The 21282-nt window shown below is 46.4% G+C and overlaps 2 protein-coding genes across 3 annotated transcripts in view; both read left to right on the top strand.

The window, feature by feature from the left end:
• The window catches only part of odad2 (outer dynein arm docking complex subunit 2), a 30725-nt gene extending 30151 nt beyond the window's left edge, over positions 1-574 (top strand). The window contains exon 20 of the mRNA XM_076138130.1: positions 41-574. Within this exon, the coding sequence (XP_075994245.1) occupies positions 41-160 (120 nt within the window). The 3' untranslated portion in view covers positions 161-574. The remainder of the gene's footprint in view (positions 1-40) is intronic.
• Positions 575-7452: 6878 nt separating this feature from the next.
• Positions 7453-21282, top strand: part of mkxa (mohawk homeobox a) — a 25177-nt gene continuing 11347 nt past the window's right edge. The window contains exons 1-5 of one of the 2 annotated variants that reach the window (XM_076137999.1): positions 7453-7547; positions 8626-8884; positions 11426-11573; positions 13825-13978; positions 16497-16922. In XM_076137999.1, coding sequence (XP_075994114.1) covers positions 8709-8884; positions 11426-11573; positions 13825-13978; positions 16497-16922 — 904 coding nt within the window. In that variant the 5' untranslated portion in view covers positions 7453-7547; positions 8626-8708. Of the gene's footprint in view, positions 7548-8625; positions 8885-11413; positions 11574-13824; positions 13979-16496; positions 16923-21282 lie in introns of both variants that reach the window. The other variant, XM_076137997.1, reaches the window with a different exon arrangement.

Here is a 21282-nt window from a genome sequence, read left to right as displayed (position 1 = left end):
TTGCTTTACACTTCTCATTTCTCCCTCTCTCCTTCCACAGCCGCTAAAGATGATGATGGGCTCCGACAACGAGACGCTCCAGGAAGCTGCTGCCGGCTGCGTGCGCAACATCCGCATACTGGCACTGGTCAATGAGATGCTCTGCAGCCGTCACTCATAAGAGCGTGTTGAAGTGGAAGTTAGTGTTTCAGATGACTTGCTGTTCAAAGTGATGAGTGTATACCGTCGGTGTTTGTCCTCTCTCTGCTCTGTGTTCTCATCGGAAACAAACTATTGTTCCGTCTGTCTCTAACTGTCTCCACTTGAAAGTTGCGCAGACAAAAACAAATCATTCATTGTTTGCTGTTACACCAAATAATCTGATTTCACGATTCCACCAAGTAATCTGCACAAGGGCTGGATATCCAAACAACATCCAGATCTGCTGGGCTACACGTGGGTTCCATATCTGTAGGATTACTCTCCAAAAGAGACCAAGCTACTATCTGACTGTTATTGTGTTACAAGGTTGGGATGTGCAGTACAGCGAGTCTGCACAAATGTTCTTACGTAAATACCACACAATAATATGAACACATACTGTATGTGCACAAGTAACAAGTGTTTCCTTTCTCCAGGTCAAATATGTAAAACTTCAGAAGACTAGAGCCGTATTACATTACACTCACTATTGACTTGATTCTACTTGATTCCTTGTTTTTATTGGAAGTATTCATTCATATGTAATGGAACATATTTTCCTAAATCTCATTATTCTTCTCAGCAAAAACAAAAACATTGTAGATATTTGGACATTTGGAAACCCGTCTGTACCAAAACACTGGCACTGCATTTAATCAGCTCCGCTATAAAACAATACAGTGGAGGACATTTGCTCCCCCCCCAAAAAAAAATAATGTTACTGTTGTTTTAGTTTGCTCGCATGCAAGGATGCAGACGTTTCCATATTTAAACAACTCTGTCTTTAAATATGAATATTTGGATACTTGTGTGGATGGCAATAGATAATGGCACCGTTTGACCTCACAGCGAGGGTTAATTACTACTTATTGACACAAATATCCAACGACCACAGGCGTTATGTGAGCAGTGTAAGTAACCATTTAAGTGCTGAGTGTTAATTATAAAAGTTACTGGTTATTGATGCTTGGTATGGAGAAGCGCTCATCTAGGGATTGGAAGGCTCCTGGTTTGATTCCGGGCTCCTCCTAGAGAGCCTACCAGAGTGCTGTTGAGCAAGGCACTGATGCCCCTAACTCCTCCTGATGTGCAGGTTGCTGCCCCTGGTGAAGGTGAGGTTATTATAACGCACTTTGGATAAAAAAAACTATAGTTCATTTACTGTTTAAATGATTTAATCAATTCATTCATTAGTAAAATGGAGCTTTAGTGGTGATATAGCAGTCCTGTAGGCTGGAGAGTGGATCCTTATGGAACAACTGACACAATGGAACAGCTTCTCTGTGTGATGTAATGAGTATTAGTTTTATTACCCGGGCCTCCGTGAGAGTTGACCGCTGTTATATTTGAAGGTGAAGAAGGAAAGGATTACTTGTATCACGGTGCGTGTGTGTGCATGAATTATCTCTGCTGCATCAGCTACATATCATTCACATTTATGACCTATGAGTCAGGAAATTCCAATTGGATCAGGGAATATCTGGTTCCATGTGCTTGTTTTTAGTGTTTACATGTTCACATTCATGTCTGATATCTCCCATATGTGAGGAGAGAAAAAGGAAATGGTTTGCTTGTGGTGTAAACATGCACCTGTCATTTTAATCCAACTCTCCACCACAGCTCCAAAGTCTGAGGGGAGTTTGATTATTATTATCAGCCACGTGCACGTTCAGAAAATGAGCAAAACAATGAGAATATGTTTTTGAAAATCCTTCTGTGAAGTTTAAGCACTAGCAGCTGTGATCAGAGGTCAGTGGAGGAGAGCAGATGAGTGAACTTTAACTTGATTACTCGAAAGAAACTTCCACCAAAAAACACAACAAAGAGCTGGAACAGGAAGAGATCGTCTCCAAACCTTTCAAATCTAATACTTTTGTGATGATTAACGAAACTTTAATCCGAGCTGAAAGCTTTTATTGTCTCCTCAACATGCCAAATGTCAAAGCTGATTCAGGAGAAATGTTACAAACTATTTCTCAAACTACACAAGCAAAGAGAGAGACGGTTATTGTTTGATGAGTGGCAGCTTCACTGCTACTCTTTGCTCTGTGAACCCTCTCTAGCTCACAGGGGAGAGGCGATTTGGAAGTGCAGTAGTAAGTTGCTTTGGGGAGCCTGGCCCTCAGGCCCATCGGTCATAAAGCCACATTTGAGTGTATTAGTTGAGCCGCAATCCCGCTGAGAAAAGAAACTGCCACTTTTTTGGCTCTCTGTCCGACACAGGGACATTATTCAAAGGAAATTAGGGGTTATGCCTCCACGCCTCAGCAGAGGCGGCAATTATGTCCGGCTCTGGCCTTTTTGGTCGCCATTTGCGATCCCACGCTTTTAATCGCTTCACGGAAGGGACGGAAATAGCGGAAGGATGTCCCTGATGTTGCTGCTCCTGTTCTGAGGGAATGTGTGGGCATCGGCATCTGCCACTCCCCTATGTTTCAATCTATATTTCTCACCAATGGCCTGACCTTCACCCTGCCCAGACTGGAGTGGACGGTTCCCATAGGTCAGGATGATGGATACGAGCACGCTGCAAGACTTTATTACAGATTACACAAGATTTATGTGTGGAAATATTCTTTCTACAGGCATGAAATTTGTCTGTCCACAGTTTGGGTGGACAGAGTAATGAATATATATATATATATGTCTTTATATAAATTGCATTTTTTCATATAGTCGGGGAATTCCTTACCTAAGCCTGAAATACTGTGACGCTTTTTTAAAAGATGTCTTGGAAATCCCCACATTTGTAAACAAAGAAACAAACTAATTGTACAAGTTCCCTCCAAATATCAGAAGCGTCTCTCTGTCCGCTCCAGTGTAATGAGAATTCTTCAATCTAACACCAACCTGTTGCTGCAGCAGCGACTGTTTGCTCCTGATGCTGCCATTAATAACCTGCATGTACAGACAGAGGGGCCTCTCACACAGCACAGAGGTAAACACTGCTTCTCTCCTCCGTCCACCACATCTGTCTGCATGTGCCTTCCACGTCATGCTGTGCCTCTTTGCATGTGTCTCCCTCCCTCCCTCCCGCCCTCCCTCCCTCTGTGGCTCAATCTCACTATTCAATACTTCTTGAACGATTAAGTGCTGTCTTTTAAACCCCTCCGCATTGCTCGGTGGTTTTGGGTGACATTTTTAAAGAGCTTCCATGGCTCTAATGAGTCCTGACATTCCCTTCCATAAAGTGTAAATAACAAGTTGGCATGACAATAAATAAACAGAGACGTGAGTGGGCAAATACCACAGCGTCTGGGTCAGGTTTCAGGGCTGCTAGAGTAATGTCTCCGTAAAGGTCTCTGAAATATTAATAATGCTTACATTGGCCATGACAGCTGTGGATTTGGGTCATGTACATTACTGAGAGGCTTTACTAGGATTCTTTTTGTAAGTTTACCTGTGATATTGACCAAACAGGGGCCATAGCGTTAGCTCATGTTTCCATACAGCCTTGTAGCTCTCAGATGAATCACTGCACACATTAAGTTATAAGTGTATTCATCAGCCAAATCCCTTTTCCTTATCATAACATTGAAGTTCTTCTACCATCAGAATGAGAGAAGAGGAGATTAGAGGAGGCTCCTCGCTGGATTTACTTTGATTAATCATCCTGGCTCATCTCGACCTGTGACGGCACTCGGGGTCTTTGCATTTCTAATGAAACAGACCTCACGCACCAGATCTGCTGCAGTCAAATGGAAGGTAGGGGGAAGGAGCCTGGCTTAGGTTATGCCTGTCAGCCACATTAACAGATCATAGCATTTTTCTACCTGACCTTGAAATTGAGGAAATTGTGAAATCTCAGACACCACTGGCTTGATTTTGATGAAATATGGAAGGAATGAACTCCAGCTTTACAAAATTACACTGATTAGCCCCAAAAACAAACTGTCGTGTTTGTAGTTGCCATTTATAATGTGATTAACAACTGATTCTTTAATCCTTATTGGAATCAAACACTCTTAATGTGACATGTTCAATCATTACGTTCAGAGGGGTTTTAGATATTTAGTTCCGAGCTTTTTTGCTTGCGGTTCCACCAAACTGCGAGGGAGGCGATGCTGGAGGATAATGTCTAGTAAAGATGAACCAAAACGCCAAGTTCCACACACAGCAGACAGTGATGAATTGGCACGTATTCCTGCAACACAGCTGTGAAGCATAAGCACGGCCAGGTTTCCTTTACTGGATCGTGAACCAACCTGAGAGCTCCTAATGGCAGCCCACCAAAAATTATATTATCCCAGAGTTTTCATCAGGATCTTTTCATCAAGCTATCACAAGTCTGGACCTGAGGGGAAGACGTGCAACTGAGGGGAATAGCACCAAATCAACAAATCATCAGCAAGGCATTATAGAACATCCTATTTAAATCTGTAACTGATTGCACGCTTTGAGTCATGAGCATAAAGCACAAACCTGATGTGGACTTTGAAAGCTTGAGTTTCTTAGAGTAATGTATGCAAAAAGTGGTCAATTAGGCGGTCGGTCCGATGCACCTTTCTGCTCCGCTCGCCTCACAGCTCTTTCATGTAGCACATTGTTCTATTTGACTCTTTGACTCCGCCATAAATGTGATATTAATAATTGTCCTTCCTCTCTGTGCGAACCATAAATAACCCCACGGTCCAGTTTAGCTCAGCGACGTCTCTCAGTTTGCTCAAGCTCTTCCAAACACTTAGGAACGTTGCAGCCATCTGCTCGTGAAAAAAAAAATACCTGGAGACCGAAGAACCAAAGATAGAACTAGCAGAGCTAGAGAGGCGGTGACACACTGGCATTATAAATGACCAATCCTTTGCCTATTTGTTGTTTTAATGTGAGTGAGTCGTTTTGGCAAAGCCTGTGTGCAGCCTTCTCTTACTTTCCTTGGATTGACAATAGGAGAAATTAAACCACCACTTCCAAAATGAAAGCTTGTTATTTGACAGATGTGTCCATTAGGTTGATACAAAGTGGACAGTGAACTGGCACTCTCTCCCAGTAAAGGAGTATATGCCTACATTAGCAGTCATTTGTGTATAAATGGAAAGCCATATTTAGAGAGACAACAGGGGACGGGAGGGTTTAAAGAGCGTTGGGTGTTCCAAGTTGCAGTTATTATGCTCTGTAATTTCAAGGAGCAATCTTAGCAACTCCTAATGGCCTCTGGCTTCGACTCGTGATTAGTGGAGACGTGGACACGGACACGGACAGGCGGCATACATTTAAAGTTTATGATTTGTATCCCAAATGTCTGAAACCCCCCAAAAAACTGTAACTGAGTCATTTTAAATAACCAGAGACTTTTCGTGTCGGTTGAATTTTCCACCATAGCTGGAGGATTATTGAACAAATACTGCACGTCTGCGGCTGGACTCGTCCGCGCTATAGTGGGGGAATTAAATCCATCTATGGTGTGAAAACATTGTATTTGTGCTGCAGGTAGAAGCTTTAAGATGAGAACTGGGCAACAGTCTTATTATGTAGTCATGAAGAGCAAATAGGTGTTCAAACTTAGAGCTAAATTATCCCATAACCTCTTCATCAGTTTGGAAGAGTCTGAAGTTTCTAGGGCCAAAGCCAAAAACCAAGATGGTCCCTATTGATTTTTAATTCCACTCCCTTAATTTTCTGAAAAGCATAAACATTTGATTGCCTTTCTTGGTGTTGTGTGTTCTGGAAAGAGATCAGAGTGAAGTCTGAGGTTTAAGGCAAAAACAAATGTAATGAGTGCAAGAAAATGTTTATTACAAACACCCATCATACAAACCAAACCAAACCAGAGACTCAGGGGCATTCTAAAGATCTGTAGATGACTCAAGTACACGGAATTTATGATTCATGATTTTAAAATCTGATTGTCCACAGGATGGAAGCAGAGTGGCTCAAGGGTTAAACTAAGGTCAGAGATCACCTGGCAAAGTATGAAAGTGAGCATCAGTGGTTAAAGCTTTAGAGTAGGTAAATTGAATTGGCATCAGTATGAGGTTAAGTGTAAACAATGCAATGATCCATTAGCTGTTGGATTTCTTTTACATGCCTACGCTGGACAAGAAATAGAGACATGGGGAGTTCAACCAAAGCCCTTACAGACAGTAACTGGTATACCAAGATTAAAGAGATGCAACTGACGAGCCCCTGTAATTTCCAATCTCCAGGGATTAACCCTGTGAGCTCCAGGTTTAAACAAGGTCATGGCAGGTAACAGAAGCTCACTTCAGGGAGAAAAGGGGGGGGGTTAGATATTGTGTATAACCTGAGCAAATAAACCCTTCCCCAGCCTTAATTAAAGTGATTACATGACGGGGCCATTCATAGCATGTTTGCCCAAGATGTTAGTAAAAGTGACTTCCCCTGTTAAATGAAAATAAGCCCAAATAAACAGTAATTACACAGGTCCCTAACCCTTCACATGGGTCTCCCTGCTTAGTCACGTCCTACCAATCACTGCCTTTGATAAAACCCAAAGGAACGAGCGGCTGAGAACCTCGGAATCTATGAGTCACAGGGCCATAATGTGACAGGTTTTATAATAGCATTCAATGAGAGGGTTCATCAGCAGTGGTGGCTGGGGTGTACGAGAACCCCCACTTTGTCTGTCTCTCTCTCTCTGTCTCTCCAAACCGACTCACATTAGCTTCGGGTCATTGCAGCCGAAGCAGCAGGTCTGTATTTGATGCCAGGTGAAGGACCATGTGGGAGGAAGTTGTGCAGCGAAGGATTGTGGAGATTCACACTTTCTTTCAAAGTTGTCCTGAGTGTATGAGTACACAAAGCAGCAGCAGCAGCACTCTGCACTATGATGAACTGTTAGCATCACACCGAAGCACTGACTGTCTCTTAGAGTTGAGGGTTCAGGTTGTCGGTTCGATTTCTCCTGCTGGTCCTGCAGTCTGGAGTATTTGCACAACAGCTTCCCTTGTTGTTAGGAATCCTTTGAATCAAGTGGCGGCATAAACTGCATCAGTGGCATCATCCAAACTCTCTGAAAGCAGCCTGAGCCAGGGGGGGAGAGGATCTAATGAAATGACTTGACACTGTTTGCTGCAGCGTGCAGCCTGGCTCCCCTTCCTCCTCCTCCTCCTCCTCCTCCTCCCCCTCCTCCCCTCCGCTGGGCTCCTTTGGAGGCCCCGGACCCGGTGTAAACCATCGACAGTATGTTCGCAGGCTCTGGCCCCGTGCTAGGAAACATGAGCAGGGTGGGATATTCAGAGTCCCGGGCGGCGTGTCGCAGGCCGCCGGATAAAGCGGAGGAGGCGGCGGCGGTTCGTGCGGTTGCTGCTCGGGATCTCGGCAAGGGAAGATGTGAGCAGGGAATGGAAGACTGGAGACTGGATTATTCTTCCACAGAGCAAGAGAGACGCAGGAGGAGCCCGGGACAGGTAAGACACTCACCGGCATCCGCTGCCACACTTCCACCGGGCTCGGTCATGGACCGGTTTAGTTTAGTTTACTACCAAAGTCACTCTGCAGGGACGGAGAGGAGGTTTCATCCAATTTTAGGCAATTTACACAACTTTCAGCACATTTATGCAGATAATTCTTTCAATGGCACCGGGGAATAGTGATGTCATCATGCCTGGATGAAGACTTTTGTTTGTTTATGTTGATTTATCTAGAATGTGTGTTTACAGGCTGCTGCTGCTGCTGACACTTGTAAACACAGATTTAATATCATCAAGTTATGCGAGGAATTTACTTAAAGTTACTTTGACACAAACTTGAAAAAATGGCGAACTCGAATCAAAATAAACCAAATTGTCTTCAATTAGGATTCACAGCAGAGGCGTTTGGGCTCAACAAGCTGTTTGAATTTAAACGCACCTTTTGAGTTTGAGTTCCTGAACGCGCAGTTTAATGAGGGAATCTGTTTGTTTTGCTCCAACTCAGTTGCGTTCCGTTCCATCGCTGGAATAGTCAAATGTTTTATTCGTTTAAGGAGCGAACGCCGTGATAAGGAGCCGTCAAAGCGGGTTTATGGTGCGACTGTGCCCGGTGTTCACTCTGCGTCTCTAATAACCGTTCTGCCTGCGCGTCTCTCCTCCGACACGAGTTAAAGCTTTTGTCGTTTTCAATATCTCATGAATTAATTTGAATTCTCGTCATTTAGTTTGAACAAATTTGTGCCGTTTCGGTGTTTTTTGGGGATGTTTAGAGGAAAGAGCGGCGCGTCGTAGCAGCGCACGTAAATTACGCACAGTCCGCCTCATTTAGAGACGATCTGTAAGTGTGTGTGTGTGTGTGTGTGAAGTGTAAAGCAGCCTGATCTCCACACATCACAGTGAACCATGTCAGTTAGGATTAACACGCGAGTTTTGGATCTACTGCTAAAATACATAAATTATAATCCTTCATTTCCGTTAGAGTTCCGATGTAAGTGGACCTTCTTCTGCTGGTATCAGTGTTTACATTAAAGCACATGTGGAGCGCTTCAGTAAGATCTCCACGCTTGTTCCACAGGAGACACGCGGGGACACTCTGACACCTCCGGAGGATTTTTCTTACGCTGAGCAGTGAAATCGGGGGGAATATCGCGTCCAAAGATGAACACCATTATGTTCAACAAGCTGAGCAGCCAGGTCCTGTTCGAGGAGAAGGCGAACGAGGTCGAAATGAGCAGCAGAAATTATTTAGAAGTCATCGACGGGCAACATCCAGACCTCCTCTCCAGCAACCAGACCATCAGAGACAACCAGGCCATCAGACACCGGAGGACGGGGTAGGTGGAGGAGCGTTGTTATTATGCTTCGCTTTGTTTTATGCCGTCTGTGCAGCATGTGTTTCTGGTATTAAGGTGGATTAACTGCTGTCCGGGGACCTCCAGGGTTTCCTGATGAGGAATCATTTCACGGTTATTTTACCCGCCACGAGGAAGCAAAACAAAAGCGAAAAACAAGTTCAAGCGTCAGATGTTAAAGTGTTATTTTCACTTTTCCTTCTCCTCAAAGCATACTTTCATAAATCAATATCAGATGGGGAGTTCGGGGTCAAATTCTTACAATATTAAGATTTGCGGTCGACTTCTCACAAACAAACTCGACTCTTGAAATGACTCCGATTAATATAAAGCCTCAATTGTGCGTAATTACGCACAAAAGTCGTGCCCATTTCCTCGCTAAAAACTGATTATAATGATCCAACTGAAAATAGAGAAATGACACATTGACCAGCTGCTCGTTCACTCCAAACAAACGTCACATTTCTGATCCGATCACTCATCTCCGGTGTTCCGTCATATTTACTGTTCCCCCGTCTGTGTGTGCAGATTCACAGCTCATCTTAATAAATGAATAAATAGCCCATCTGTCTGAAAGATGTTCGCATTTGTTCACGATCAATAAATTTGCCCTTAACTCCTTGTGTGGTCCAATCAATCACACAAGGACCCCACGTGGTTTCTAGACCGATTTTATTTTTTCTGTGGCAGTGAGCAGGTGTAAGAAAAAAAAAAAAAGTTATTTAACGCATGAGGCAGAGAGAGAGAGATAACATTATAACCTTAAGGAACCTCATCAAGGAGGGAAGCAAATGAAATGAGTAAAGTGTCCTAACCGTGCCACCTCAAAGGAAGCCTCAGTCCTAATGACCTACATACAAATAATTAAAGCCAAAGTTCAGGACACGGATTAAAACCTGCTGAAGAATGTTCACACATATCAAGATTACAAGGAAAATATTTGTGGAACATGAACCTCGGGGCAGACTTGAGGTTAGGGCTGAAATGTGTTACATCTGCAGCGGAGCTCCCAGTGAGATAAAGGAGCAGCAGAGCACGGCACCACACTGACATCTACAGGTCCATAAAACCTGGACTCACAGGTGACACACAAGCCCTCACAGCCCACAGCCCGGCAGGACTCAGACACTATTAGACTGTAAAGACACGGACACTCTGATGAACAAATCACTTTCCTATTGTCTGTAGGGACTTCGACAGGCTGGAGGATCTCTGTGCTCACTTTGTGGAGCTTTGTGACATTTCAGCTGCTAAAATATCATCACAATATTCCTGAATTTTTCAAAAAACGTTCCTACAATACAGCCTTACGGGGACTAGAGTCTTTTGCAGTGTTTTCCACAGCAAATGTATAATAGAATGTCTTATTTTGCTCTTTGCCATGAACATAATGTCCCCTTTTGTCCATTTGTGTCCATCCTTTGTGCGTGATCGTGACCCGTGCACCTCGTCTTTGTTCTGTCCCTCCTGAGTGTGAAATGCGAGCGTAGCAGAGAAAGTTGGCGTCGTCTCTTTGTTTGTTTCGTTGCAACGTGTTGGTGGTTTGCGGGACATGAAATGAAAAATAAACTATGTGGCCGTTCCCTCATGAGGAGCTCCGTCTGCTTCTCCCTCCTCTCCCCGCTCTGCGTCCCTCTCCTGTGGAGGAGAGTGCGTCTCCCCCTCTTAACTTAATTACAATGCTCTGGGTGAGTAAATGCCTTATAGAGTGTTTACGTCATATATATTCTGAACAAACTCAGACAATAAACCCCACGGGCCAAATGCTCCTTTACGAGGTCAGACCAGGATTTCCTTCCCTTTGGAGAGGGATAAAGTGATTTAACTCTCATCTGTGTGCCTTCATGTTAAAGCTGATGTGTGCACAAGTTACCGTCAAATACACATCAAACTGAAATTCACTAAATGCTGCTTGTGTATTTGTAGCTCTGTCAGAGTTGTTTGTTGTTGTAGTGCATCACCTCAGCCTGGTGTGTGTGTGCTGCATGTGGGTGTTTAAAATACAATTCTGTCCTCCGGGCTTGAGCGGCTCCTTCTTCAGGAGCGGCTCCAGCATTTTAAGGCCCTGAGCACCAAGCTGCTCACCTGCAACTGACCAGGGGCTCGTCTGTCTCAAAACTAATTATTCAGATATTCCAGGGAAATACATTTTATAAAGACACAACATGTAACTATATAACGTGAAAATAAATAGAATTTTGAAATTAAATGACAAAATCTGTTACCTATAAAACAAAGCACACATTCCTCAGTTGTTGTGTAGTGAGGCGTGTGTGTTGTTTACATTGTTTACGTCACATAGCCTCAGTTGTTGCTGCTGATTACTTCAAGATCACAGACAATCTGCCAATACATTGTTTAAATTTAAAGTATAGACCCATGCCAGCGTGTAAAAACGACTGAACTACTAACCCCTGCTGTTATATTCCTGTGAGGAAGTCTATTCCTCTTCATCACAGTTTGTTTACAGTCCCATTTGTCTCACGGTGTGTCCCCTGTGTTTTGGGTCAGGGGGCGTCCCAGTGGAGGCAAAGTGCGGCATAAGCGTCAGGCCCTACAGGACATGGCTCGGCCGCTGAAGCAGTGGCTCTACAAGCACAGGGACAACCCGTATCCCACCAAGACAGAGAAGATCCTGCTGGCCCTCGGCTCACAGATGACCCTGGTCCAGGTGAGTCCTGCTCCCGCCGCCGAGGCTGTGGCGTACAGAGAGGCCTGATAAGTGAGACAATCCACCCAGTGTTTATGCAAGCATAAGTGTTATAAATGAGGGGAAAAATGAAAGTTGATTTCTGTGGTCGGGCGTCTGTGACTTTAACTCTGCAAAGTTACAATTTAACTCCCATTGAAATTAGTAATCGGCCAGAACAAAGTGTTTTTATATCTTGAGTTGTAGGTTTATTTTAGAATACTTGCACACTGGTGAATATTATTATTTCTCCCCGCTTCCAAACGCAACACTTTTGTTATTTCACACTAATGTGAAAAACGTACCGTGGTCATAAATAAAAATCGGGAGTTAAGATTTATTCATGCATCAGATTCTTCTTCTTCTTCTGCCCTCTGCTGATGGCGCGGGAGCTTCAGCCTCAGCCCCCCGTGTGTGTGTGTGTGTGTGTGTGTGTGTGTGCGTGTGTGTGTGTGTGTGTGTGTGTGTGTGTGTGTGCATGTGCATGTGTGTGTGTGTGTGTGTATGTGTGTGTGCGCGTGTGCGTGTGCGTGTGTGTGTGTGTGTGTGTGTAGTATCATCTGGCTTGACAAGGTCGTGGATATGGCAGAGGAGTCTGCTGCTGCGGCTGTTTCAGGCCGCGGGCCACGATGCTTAATCTGGTTCTCATTTGGGGCTGGATGGAGGTGTTTGTTTTGGTGAAGGATAGCAGGGTGCAGAGGAGTGCGCGCACACACACACACACACACACACATACGTTTGGATATTTATGATGACACCCGTCTCAATCTAATACCGGTGGATTAGAGCTCCTCACTGGATGATTCCTTCCAATTAAACCGGCATGTAAATTATTTATGTCACATTTTCCCCACAGGACATATTAACATTTCTAATCCTTTTTATTTTGGTTGATTTGTTGGAGTTTCTACTGTACGCTGTTCTCCTGCAGACCCAGACACACAATTGTTGTAAGACGCATCACTTCCTGTGCGCCGTATTGTTTTTTCCGTGGAAACGTGGACGCAGGACCTCTGGATCTCTGTCCCCTCTCACCAAAACCCAAGACTTTTTTCCGTGCAAATATTGTAGCCGTTGTGCAAATAGCAGCCCTCTTGAAGTCGCGCCTTGGTCGTGCTAACTCATCTGCACCCTTTTCAAGCCGTCTCCTCCAAGGAACATCCAGTGCAGACAGGCCATGGGTGAAGGAGCTGGTTTGGCTGCCGCGTCCCCTTTTAATCTCTCCGTGTTGTCGTGCGGGCAGCCGTTCCGTTCCGTCCCTTGCTTCTCCCTTTCCCTCTGCTCTTCTCCCACCCCATTGACAGTCGTCTCTCCTCCTCATTAGCGAGCCGTCCCACGCCTGGCCTCGTCTCGCCTCGTCTCACCTCGTCTCGCCTTGCCTCGCCTCCTCTTCCTAACCACATGTACGAGACGCCGTCTTCCCCCCGGTGCGCCACAGCTCGAGGCTTGAGGCGAAGCGATACGGGATGGTCCTAGTTAACGAGTAACGCGACACCAAAAAGAGAGCACGGGATGAGAAAAATAAGTATTTGAGCATCAGGCCGCTGTCCCAGCCTCTTCATAAGCCGCTTGAAGTCTATTGAGCATGAAAAGTTATTCTAGTATAACATCTAATGTCTGCCTTCCCAGGGAAAGGAAGAGCTCGGGCTCAAGTGTCTTTTTTATTGCATCTCGAGGACAGCGTTTGGAAAAAACATCTTATTGGAGCGAGGCAGTACGAGTCCAGAATAAGCACGGGGGACCAACATCTCGGTCGGAACATTAGTTAATGAAACGTTGCGTTCGCTGGCCGTCCGGCGTTGGGAGGGTGTTAAGTGTTTCTGCACGGCTTTGATGCGGAAAAGATGCCTGTCGGTGTGTGTGTGTGTGTGTGTGTGTGTGTGTGTGTGTGTGTGTGTGTGTGTGTGTGTGTGTGTCTGTGCTGGGGGATGTTTCCCCAGAGTGTCTGCGCTGTTTCTTGGACGCTGGGTTTTCGGGGAGCGAGCAGAGCAGCAGGAGAAGCTCGGCGCTCTCCAAGCCCTTCTCTGTTTCTCTCCCTCTGCTTCTCTCAGTGACACTGAGCAGACGTATTCACAAAGGATCGTCTGTTTTCCTCTGGATATGGAGGTGTTGGGGATTCGAAACAATAACACATGTTTCTCCATTTCTCTCCCCCTCATTCTGTCTCCTTCCCCCTCTCTCTCTCTCTCTCTCTCCCTCTCTCTCTCTCTCTCTCCCTCCCTCCCTCTCTCAGGTCTCTAACTGGTTTGCCAATGCCAGGAGGCGACTGAAGAACACAGTGAGGCAGCCCGACCTGAGCTGGGCCCTCAGGATCAAACTCTACAACAAATACGTGCAGGGCAACGCTGAGCGACTGAGCGTCAGCAGCGACGACAGCTGCTCAGAAGGTTAGAAGATTTAACATGTGTGTGTTTCCCAGGGACAGTGAGAATGTAAATACAACCACATACACACACACACACACACACACATGCTACAATCTCTAACAAAGGCGTCTCTGCTTTGATTCCAGTTTAATGCTGAGTTCACTGTTGGCAGCGTCTAACAGAGAGCTTTACTTTGATTTAAAGCTCCCCTCTTCCACATCATTCCTTCACTTGGACTTGGCCATTATGCATTTTGTCTTCATGCTTTATCCATCATAAACGCTCAATTTAGAACGGGAACATTTATTACAGCCCTCTTTATGTCATCTACAGGTTTGAGGTTATTCTGGTCCCCTGTTCTCTTGTCAGTCGCTCTCAATTAAATGTTAGTTATGGCGTCATCGTTGACTGAACCAATCATTTAGAGACATCAGAGAAACAAATGACAAAGATGGGACCGGTGGTGATTCAATTTGTTGCCCCGGTAGGAATTTTGTCTTTCGTCTCACACACACTTTATGTTCCAAAAGCATAGAATAACACACATGGAATAGAGTCTAAAATGAAATAGATACAAGTATGAAATGAATAAGTGAGGCACAGTAAGCAGATATATAAGCTTAAAAAAGCAGTAAGAATGCAATTGCCTTGGGTTCCATTGTGTGTTCCTATAGGCTTCTAATATTCCAATATGAATGTAGTGCAGTGTGTTGTGTGTGGATCTACTGTTCCAGCCCTGTTTGTCCTCTGATGCTGTCCCTGCTCTGTGTGTGTGTCAGTCTGCACCCACAAACACACTATGACTTAGAATTATATTTTCATTGTTGATTGACTTTGAAGCTGAATCTCTGACGGAGCCTTCAGACAGAGGGAGCAGGGAAAACTCCTTACATCATTCAGCCTGGTCTCTGGAGACTCACATCCAGCATTATGGAGGCCAAAGGCCGGGGACTCTCTCCCTTTCTCTCTCTCTCTCTCTCTCTCTCTCTCTCTCTCCCCCCCTGCCCACCCTAAAGCAGGCTGATGCTATGCAGAGCCATGTGCTGGGTGTATATATGATGAGTGTGTGACCCAGGAGCCAGGAGCTGCAGAGGCCCTGGGGTTGTGACACACTGTCATTAGGACACCCCGCTGAGCCAACCTCTGTCTCCCAGCCTACAATTGGAAATGAGTGGCTCTCTGTCAGCCGTGTATTTACACTACACGCATGCACACACACCGATTCTCAAGGGAATCTCTGCCTCTTTTTTTTTTCTCTCCTCCTCTTCCCTCTGACAGCACAGAAACTGCGGTGGGGGGGAAACAAAAAACATACGTCCTCACGCAGAGAATGAAGGAACAGAGAGGAAGAGTGCTGCGGTGTCACTCAGGGATCTCTAATTAAGTTTCTGAGGAGGAGAGGCAGAGAGTGTGGCCAGGAGAGGAATGTGTGCATGATGTTTGCATTGTGTCCACCACTGGCCACTGCACCACTGGAGGCTGTGTATATCTCCCAGAGTCTTCTCCCTGTCACATTATGGTTTATGAAGCTCTCCGCAGCCTGCTCCCGCTCCCGACCCGTGTGCTAAAGGCCCTCCATTATGTTTGTAAGCCTATGCTTTTGTTCCAAAGGCTATTTATGGGGACAGACTTGACCCCGCTGACCCTGCAAACATTCCTCTTACTCTCCTGATATAATCCCCGTGTCCAGCTTGTTGTTGTTGTTCGGCGGAGAAGCTAACATACAGTGTGTTTGCTGTCACAGAGCGCTCCCAAAAGTGGACGAGTCATATTCTGCGAGGCTGTGGGAGTGTAGGCCCGCACGGGTGACGTGTTCATGGAGGACAAGACAAAAGGAAGGGCTGTCACAGGGCTTTAATGACAGGTCTGATTTATTGTTGCTCCTATGTTTAGCTCAGGGGTTGTGCGGTTTTTGCGAGGAGATGCCGGAGAGGATATTGAAACATAGCACGCTGCGAATTCTACCTCAGACGGCACAGCGAAGGCAAAGCAAATACGCTACCTCCATGTGGTTCTGATATGTGGGAGCTGTAATTTTAATTTGGCCCGGACTGAATCAAAAATCCGACCTGCCCAAATTACACAATTACAGTCTTGGCAGAGCGAAGTTCTCCCTGATTTCCCTCCTGCCAAAGGATATCTGGTTTTTCAGTGCAGTGCTTGATCCTTCCCCTGGTTCCTTTCATCAGGTAGGGACCCGTGCTTTCATTCAAGCTCCTCAGCCACAGAGCACCCTGGAAATTATTTATTTTCTGTAAAGGAATCACGGGGCAATGTGCTTTAAACGGAGAGGAAACGGACGACCAGCCGTTACGGTACGGTCACGTCTCTCATTTCTCTGCCGGGGGTTTGCTGCTCTTGAGGCAGAGCCAGCTGGAGGGCAGAGGAGCCGGTTGGCAGGTTGGGATCTCCCTGCCCTGGTGTTCAGATTGTAGCTTTGCTCAGAATAACTCAGAGGAATGTGTGTGTGTGTGTGTGTGTGTGTAATGTCATGTATTAAAAATAATATTCTCTCTTCCTTTCTTCCATGTTGGCGCAGATGGGGACAACCCTCAGAGGACACAGAGCGGCCCAGAGGAGCTGAACAAGCCCATGTACCAGAGCGTTATCAAGAAGGAGGGCTCCTCCATGGTGGGCATGGGCATGGGCATGGCCATGGGGATGGGCATGGGTATGGGGATGGGGATGGGCATGGGGATGGGCATGGGAATGGGCATGGGGGCCGGGCTGCGCTCCGCAGCCGAGGCCGCCTCCCTGGCCGAGGACTACGTGTCTCCGCCCAAGTACAAGAGCAGCCTGTTGCACCGCTACCTGAACGACTCGCTGCGCCACGTGATGGTGGCCAACGGCGTGATGGATGCCCGCAAGAGAAACCACTCCGGCTCCTTCAGCTCCAACGAGTACGACGACGAGCTGCTCTCGCCGTCGTCCTCCGAGGCCGAGGCGAACTTTGTTTATCGGGCTGGTAAGGAGCCACATTTCTTGCATTCTTTCCCCTCCCTCCCTCACACACACGACATCCTTCACTTTCTTCTTTTTTCGTCCCCTCCATCTGCACATTTTGTTTTAATTCCTGCATCTGGCCCATTATTCCCCACTGTCTGCCTCGCTCCCCGTCTGCGCGTGTGTGTGTGTGTGTGTGTGTGTGTGTATGTTCCACTGCTGCTGCCATCTCCCACCGCTCACCTCCCCTCCCTCCCTCCCTCCCTCCCTCCCTCACTTTTATATCCTATTTGTGTTGCTGAATTTGATACTTGCGGCTGTTGAAATGGAGACGACCGAAGTCTTAACAAGTGTTAGATTAGATTTAAGCAAGTGTATCTCCCCGCAGAAGCAGCAGTGTACAGTTACTTCATACACACACACACACACACACACACACTCGCACACTGGCTGTTCCTCACCCGCTTCAGCCAAGTAGACAGAGGAATTCCCCCCAGCCGTCTCCTCTGACCAGGAGTGTAAAGGCCAGACACAACAAGGCCTCGTGGAACATGCCGTCTGTCAGACTACTGTTTGCTGCTGCGCCTTTGATCCTGCAGTGAGGGCCCGCTGAGAGAGCTGATGTTTATGTGTGTGTGTGTGTGTGTGTGTGTGTGTTATGTGGAAAAACACACATTTCTCCTCAGAGTGAATTTCCCCTTTGAATCAAATCAGCTTGTGCCCGTCTTGTTTACATTGTTGCTGCTTCTCTTTACGTTCATCTTTTTATTCTATAGTTCATCTCAGTCAGCTCGGACCTCAGACCTTCAGTTAGTTGTTATATTACTTTTGTTATATAGTCTTAGCAGTTAAAATTGGAACGGAAAAAACAATGACAAATTAAAAATGGAAAAAAAGTAGATCTAAAAATAAAAACTAATTTTCTCTTCTACTGTAAATATTCTATACATTGAAAAATTAATTTCAGGATGCTGGAGTACATAATGAATAAATAAAAGAGATGCGTTTGAGCTCCTCAGCCTCTTCCTCAGCCTCTTCCTCAGCCTCAACACTGAGCCTTTGTTCAGGTGGTCTTCATCACCCAGCTCGCTCTCCTCTAGGTGATGGAGTGATGGAGGCGGCTCTGCGGCTCTGTGGCTTTTTTATTGCGCTTCATTTAAACATTCTCTTATGGACCAATCTGTTTCCTATTATCTGAGCGCACGGTCGTCCCCGCCGGTCCTCTGCCGTATGAAACGCATTAACCATCGCCACGGGTTACGACCCACTCCGCCGAAATCTTTAAAGTCCCGTGACCTGAACGAGCGTCGGGCCGGGACAGATGGAGAGAGACAGAATAAGATGGATGGACCAAACGAGACTTATAACTCCCTCTCCAGCAGATTTAATAAGAGAAAACCCAGAAAAGGATTAGTTTACCTGGCTCGCCTGCTGCCTTCTTTTATAGAGAGTCACTGTTTTATCTCTATGGTTAATATCATTTCTTGGCGCTGGCGTCTCTCCCTCTTGTATTTCTTGGGTTCTGGCACCTTTTTGGAGAAAAGTGTTAATCTGTTACATGCAAGCGAGGCGTTTGAATCCACACATGGAAAGTTCTCCGAGGCGGTGTTGACTCATGGGATTGTTCACGCAAACACCTGCTGGGGCCTCCGGAAAAGAAGAGAGAGGGAGAGAGAGGGGGAGAGAGGGGGAGAGAGAGGGGGAGAGGGGGAGAGAGAGAAAGTTTAATTCTACATCTGATCTTGTTGATGTGGACGGAGACAGAGAAGGAAAAACAGCGGCGGTCTGAAGCTGGGGTTTGCATCATTTCCACTCGGGTTCTCTCTCCTGCCTGCTGTTAGACCCTCCAAATATTTTTCTAGTGATCGCACTCCTCCATTTTTCACCAAACGTTTCATGTGGGCTTTTAGAAAGGAAAGACAATATTTCTCCGAGTAGCAAGTTTCACATTAAATCCCCTGTTTTTCTGTGAAGTCTGTTGTCACGCTGAGGGAAATACATGAATGAAGTAGAATCCAACCGAGCTTCTCTTCTCTTTGCCTTTCCCTCGTCTGCCATCGCCTGAGAAAGGTGAATGAGACAGAAAGAGGAGGGAAAGAATGAAAGAAAAGAGCACAAACGAAGCTCCTGGCACGTTGCGGAGTTGAATTCCTGCCTCTGTACCCGTTGTGATTGGTCAGCGCAGGAGTGGCGTGCCTGGCAACCATCAGCCCATTGGCTACAAGTCCATTAATGGGACAGTTGGCTGCTCTGGCAGTGGCCCGAGCCCAATGTTATCTGTGACTACAGAGGGCAGTCAGACGTGGCAGGAGATGGTGAGTATAGATTTACTCCGTCCACACAGTGGAAAACTCAACTTGGCTGGGGAAAGCACTCCGACGCACACTCGCAGACGCACACTCGCAGGCGCACACTCGCAGACACACACACGCTCGTGCGCCGTACGCATATGTTTTTGCAACCACTGTGTCACACACGGCACATGCACGCACGCACACACATCCAGCCATGCGTCCAGTACAAACACGCACACACACACACACACACACACACACACGGTCAGAATCCTGCGGGGAGTTTCATTGAATACAAGGAGCAGTAGAATTCCATCACACATGCCAGGGGTTTCATGCCAAATTACCCTTTAATGGGATATTAAATGGTAGGAATCTGGCTGAATGTTTTTCTTCTTGCTCAGTACCAGATTTCGCCCCGTCTGATACGATATAGATCATCCTACGCCAAAATCCCAAAGTTTCAGCGGACGCGGGCTGAGAGATCTCCATCAGAGGCTCTGCAGCCGGCTGACAGCCGCTCGTTTCTCAGGTTTGCTCCTTTACGGCCCGCGGTCTCAGCTGGGCCTTGTTGACGCACAGATGTGTTAGGAATTGATGAAACCCTACCAGCGTGAGCAGCTGAAGAAGCGGTTTGGACCGGCTGCACATTAGAGCCACTGATAAGAGAATCACACAGCAGCTGCTTCACAAAGACTTGAAGTTTAGTTGCAGCTATAAGTGATGTTATTAAAGTTAAATTAGGTTAAAGAACGCACAAAGGCTTTGTTGCTTGTGTTGTCTTTGGTTTATCTTGATTTTAGACTCATCAAAAAGAACATTTACATTTTTGAGGCCGTTTATAGAAGCCTAATCTGTTTCTAAGACCCTCACTGGCTGCAGTTCCGTCCTCTCCTACCTTTGGAGCTCTTAACATTTTCCCCTTGCTGTTCTAAGTGAACACATTCTGAAGCCAGCAGCATCTCTCCACATCTTCCTGCCCATGCAGAGCAGCACGTTCTTATTTGACTGTGGCAGGTGGCAACACACACATTCTTCTGCGCTCAGTGAGAACGACAGTGTTTGACAGCGTCTCGCTCCGATTCCTAAAGGCCTCTCACATGGGGCACACACTCATCCAGCCCTGCAGAGCTTTGTGGCACTCAGGGAATTTTTGGAGTCGCTGTGAATTTCGGGGTTTTTGTTGCAGAAAAATCACTTTAGGATGGAAAAGTGATTATTTTTAGATAGTTTCTCCCAGTGAGTGTGGTCGTCTTCTGAAGCAGGTGGACAGGTACCTCATGGTGCAGAGAGGCTTTCTTATAGGCTTGTTTTCATGTTTTTGACAAACCGAATGCGCTACATAATTGGATTTCCTTTAGCATTCGTGCTTCTGTTGTTTCCTCTCTAAGGAGAAACCGGACTGTGATGATTTATACAGCAACAATGGGAGCTGCAGAGTCTGAGTCGAGGCTCCGGTGTCACTGAGTGATGGCCCGCGATGTATTTAACTGTAGGCTGCAGACCGATGGGAAAGACAATCAGTGACAATAAGCCACTCCTGGACAGTGATGGATGAGATCTCCTCATCGAAGGAATCCAGAGCTCTGGATAGACTGGCTAGGATTCGCTCTTTCCACAGTTCCTTAGGAAAGGAGAAAGGCAAGACAGATAGAGGGAGATGTTGTTCCAACCCGGGAGCTTCTGCCAAGACTCGCCGGGTTCAGGTTGGGCTCCGGGAATCGGTGGCGGCGACGGGGACGAGAGGAGAGGGAGGCACGCGTTCCGTCCAGATCCAGAGTTGAGTTTCCCCAGCCGTGGAGGGGGCGGGGCCTGTAGGGAGGAGAGCGAGGCGGCGTGGTGGCAGTGACTAAGAGACAAAGAGACCGAGGCTGGAAGAAATGAGTGTGTGCGTGTGTGTGTGTGTGTGTGTGTGAGTGTGTGCGCTCTTGTGTTTCAGCTCGCAAAGATGGAGAGATGAGGGAAGTCTGCCAAAGCGAGGACATTTGGCTGTACTTGACTCTTTTAGGGTGAGGACCTCAGACTTGGACTGGAAATGAACGTCAAATCAGGAGGACTTGGATTTAGAGATGATGTTGGGATTAGCTC

The sequence above is a fragment of the Genypterus blacodes genome, unplaced genomic scaffold, assembly GCF_046128005.1.
Source record: "Genypterus blacodes isolate CSIRO-AG114 ecotype Tasmania unplaced genomic scaffold, CSIRO-AGI_Gbla_v1 ptg000348l_1, whole genome shotgun sequence".
NCBI lineage: Eukaryota > Metazoa > Chordata > Actinopteri > Ophidiiformes > Ophidiidae > Genypterus > Genypterus blacodes.
This window is presented reverse-complemented; position numbering and strand designations above follow the sequence as displayed.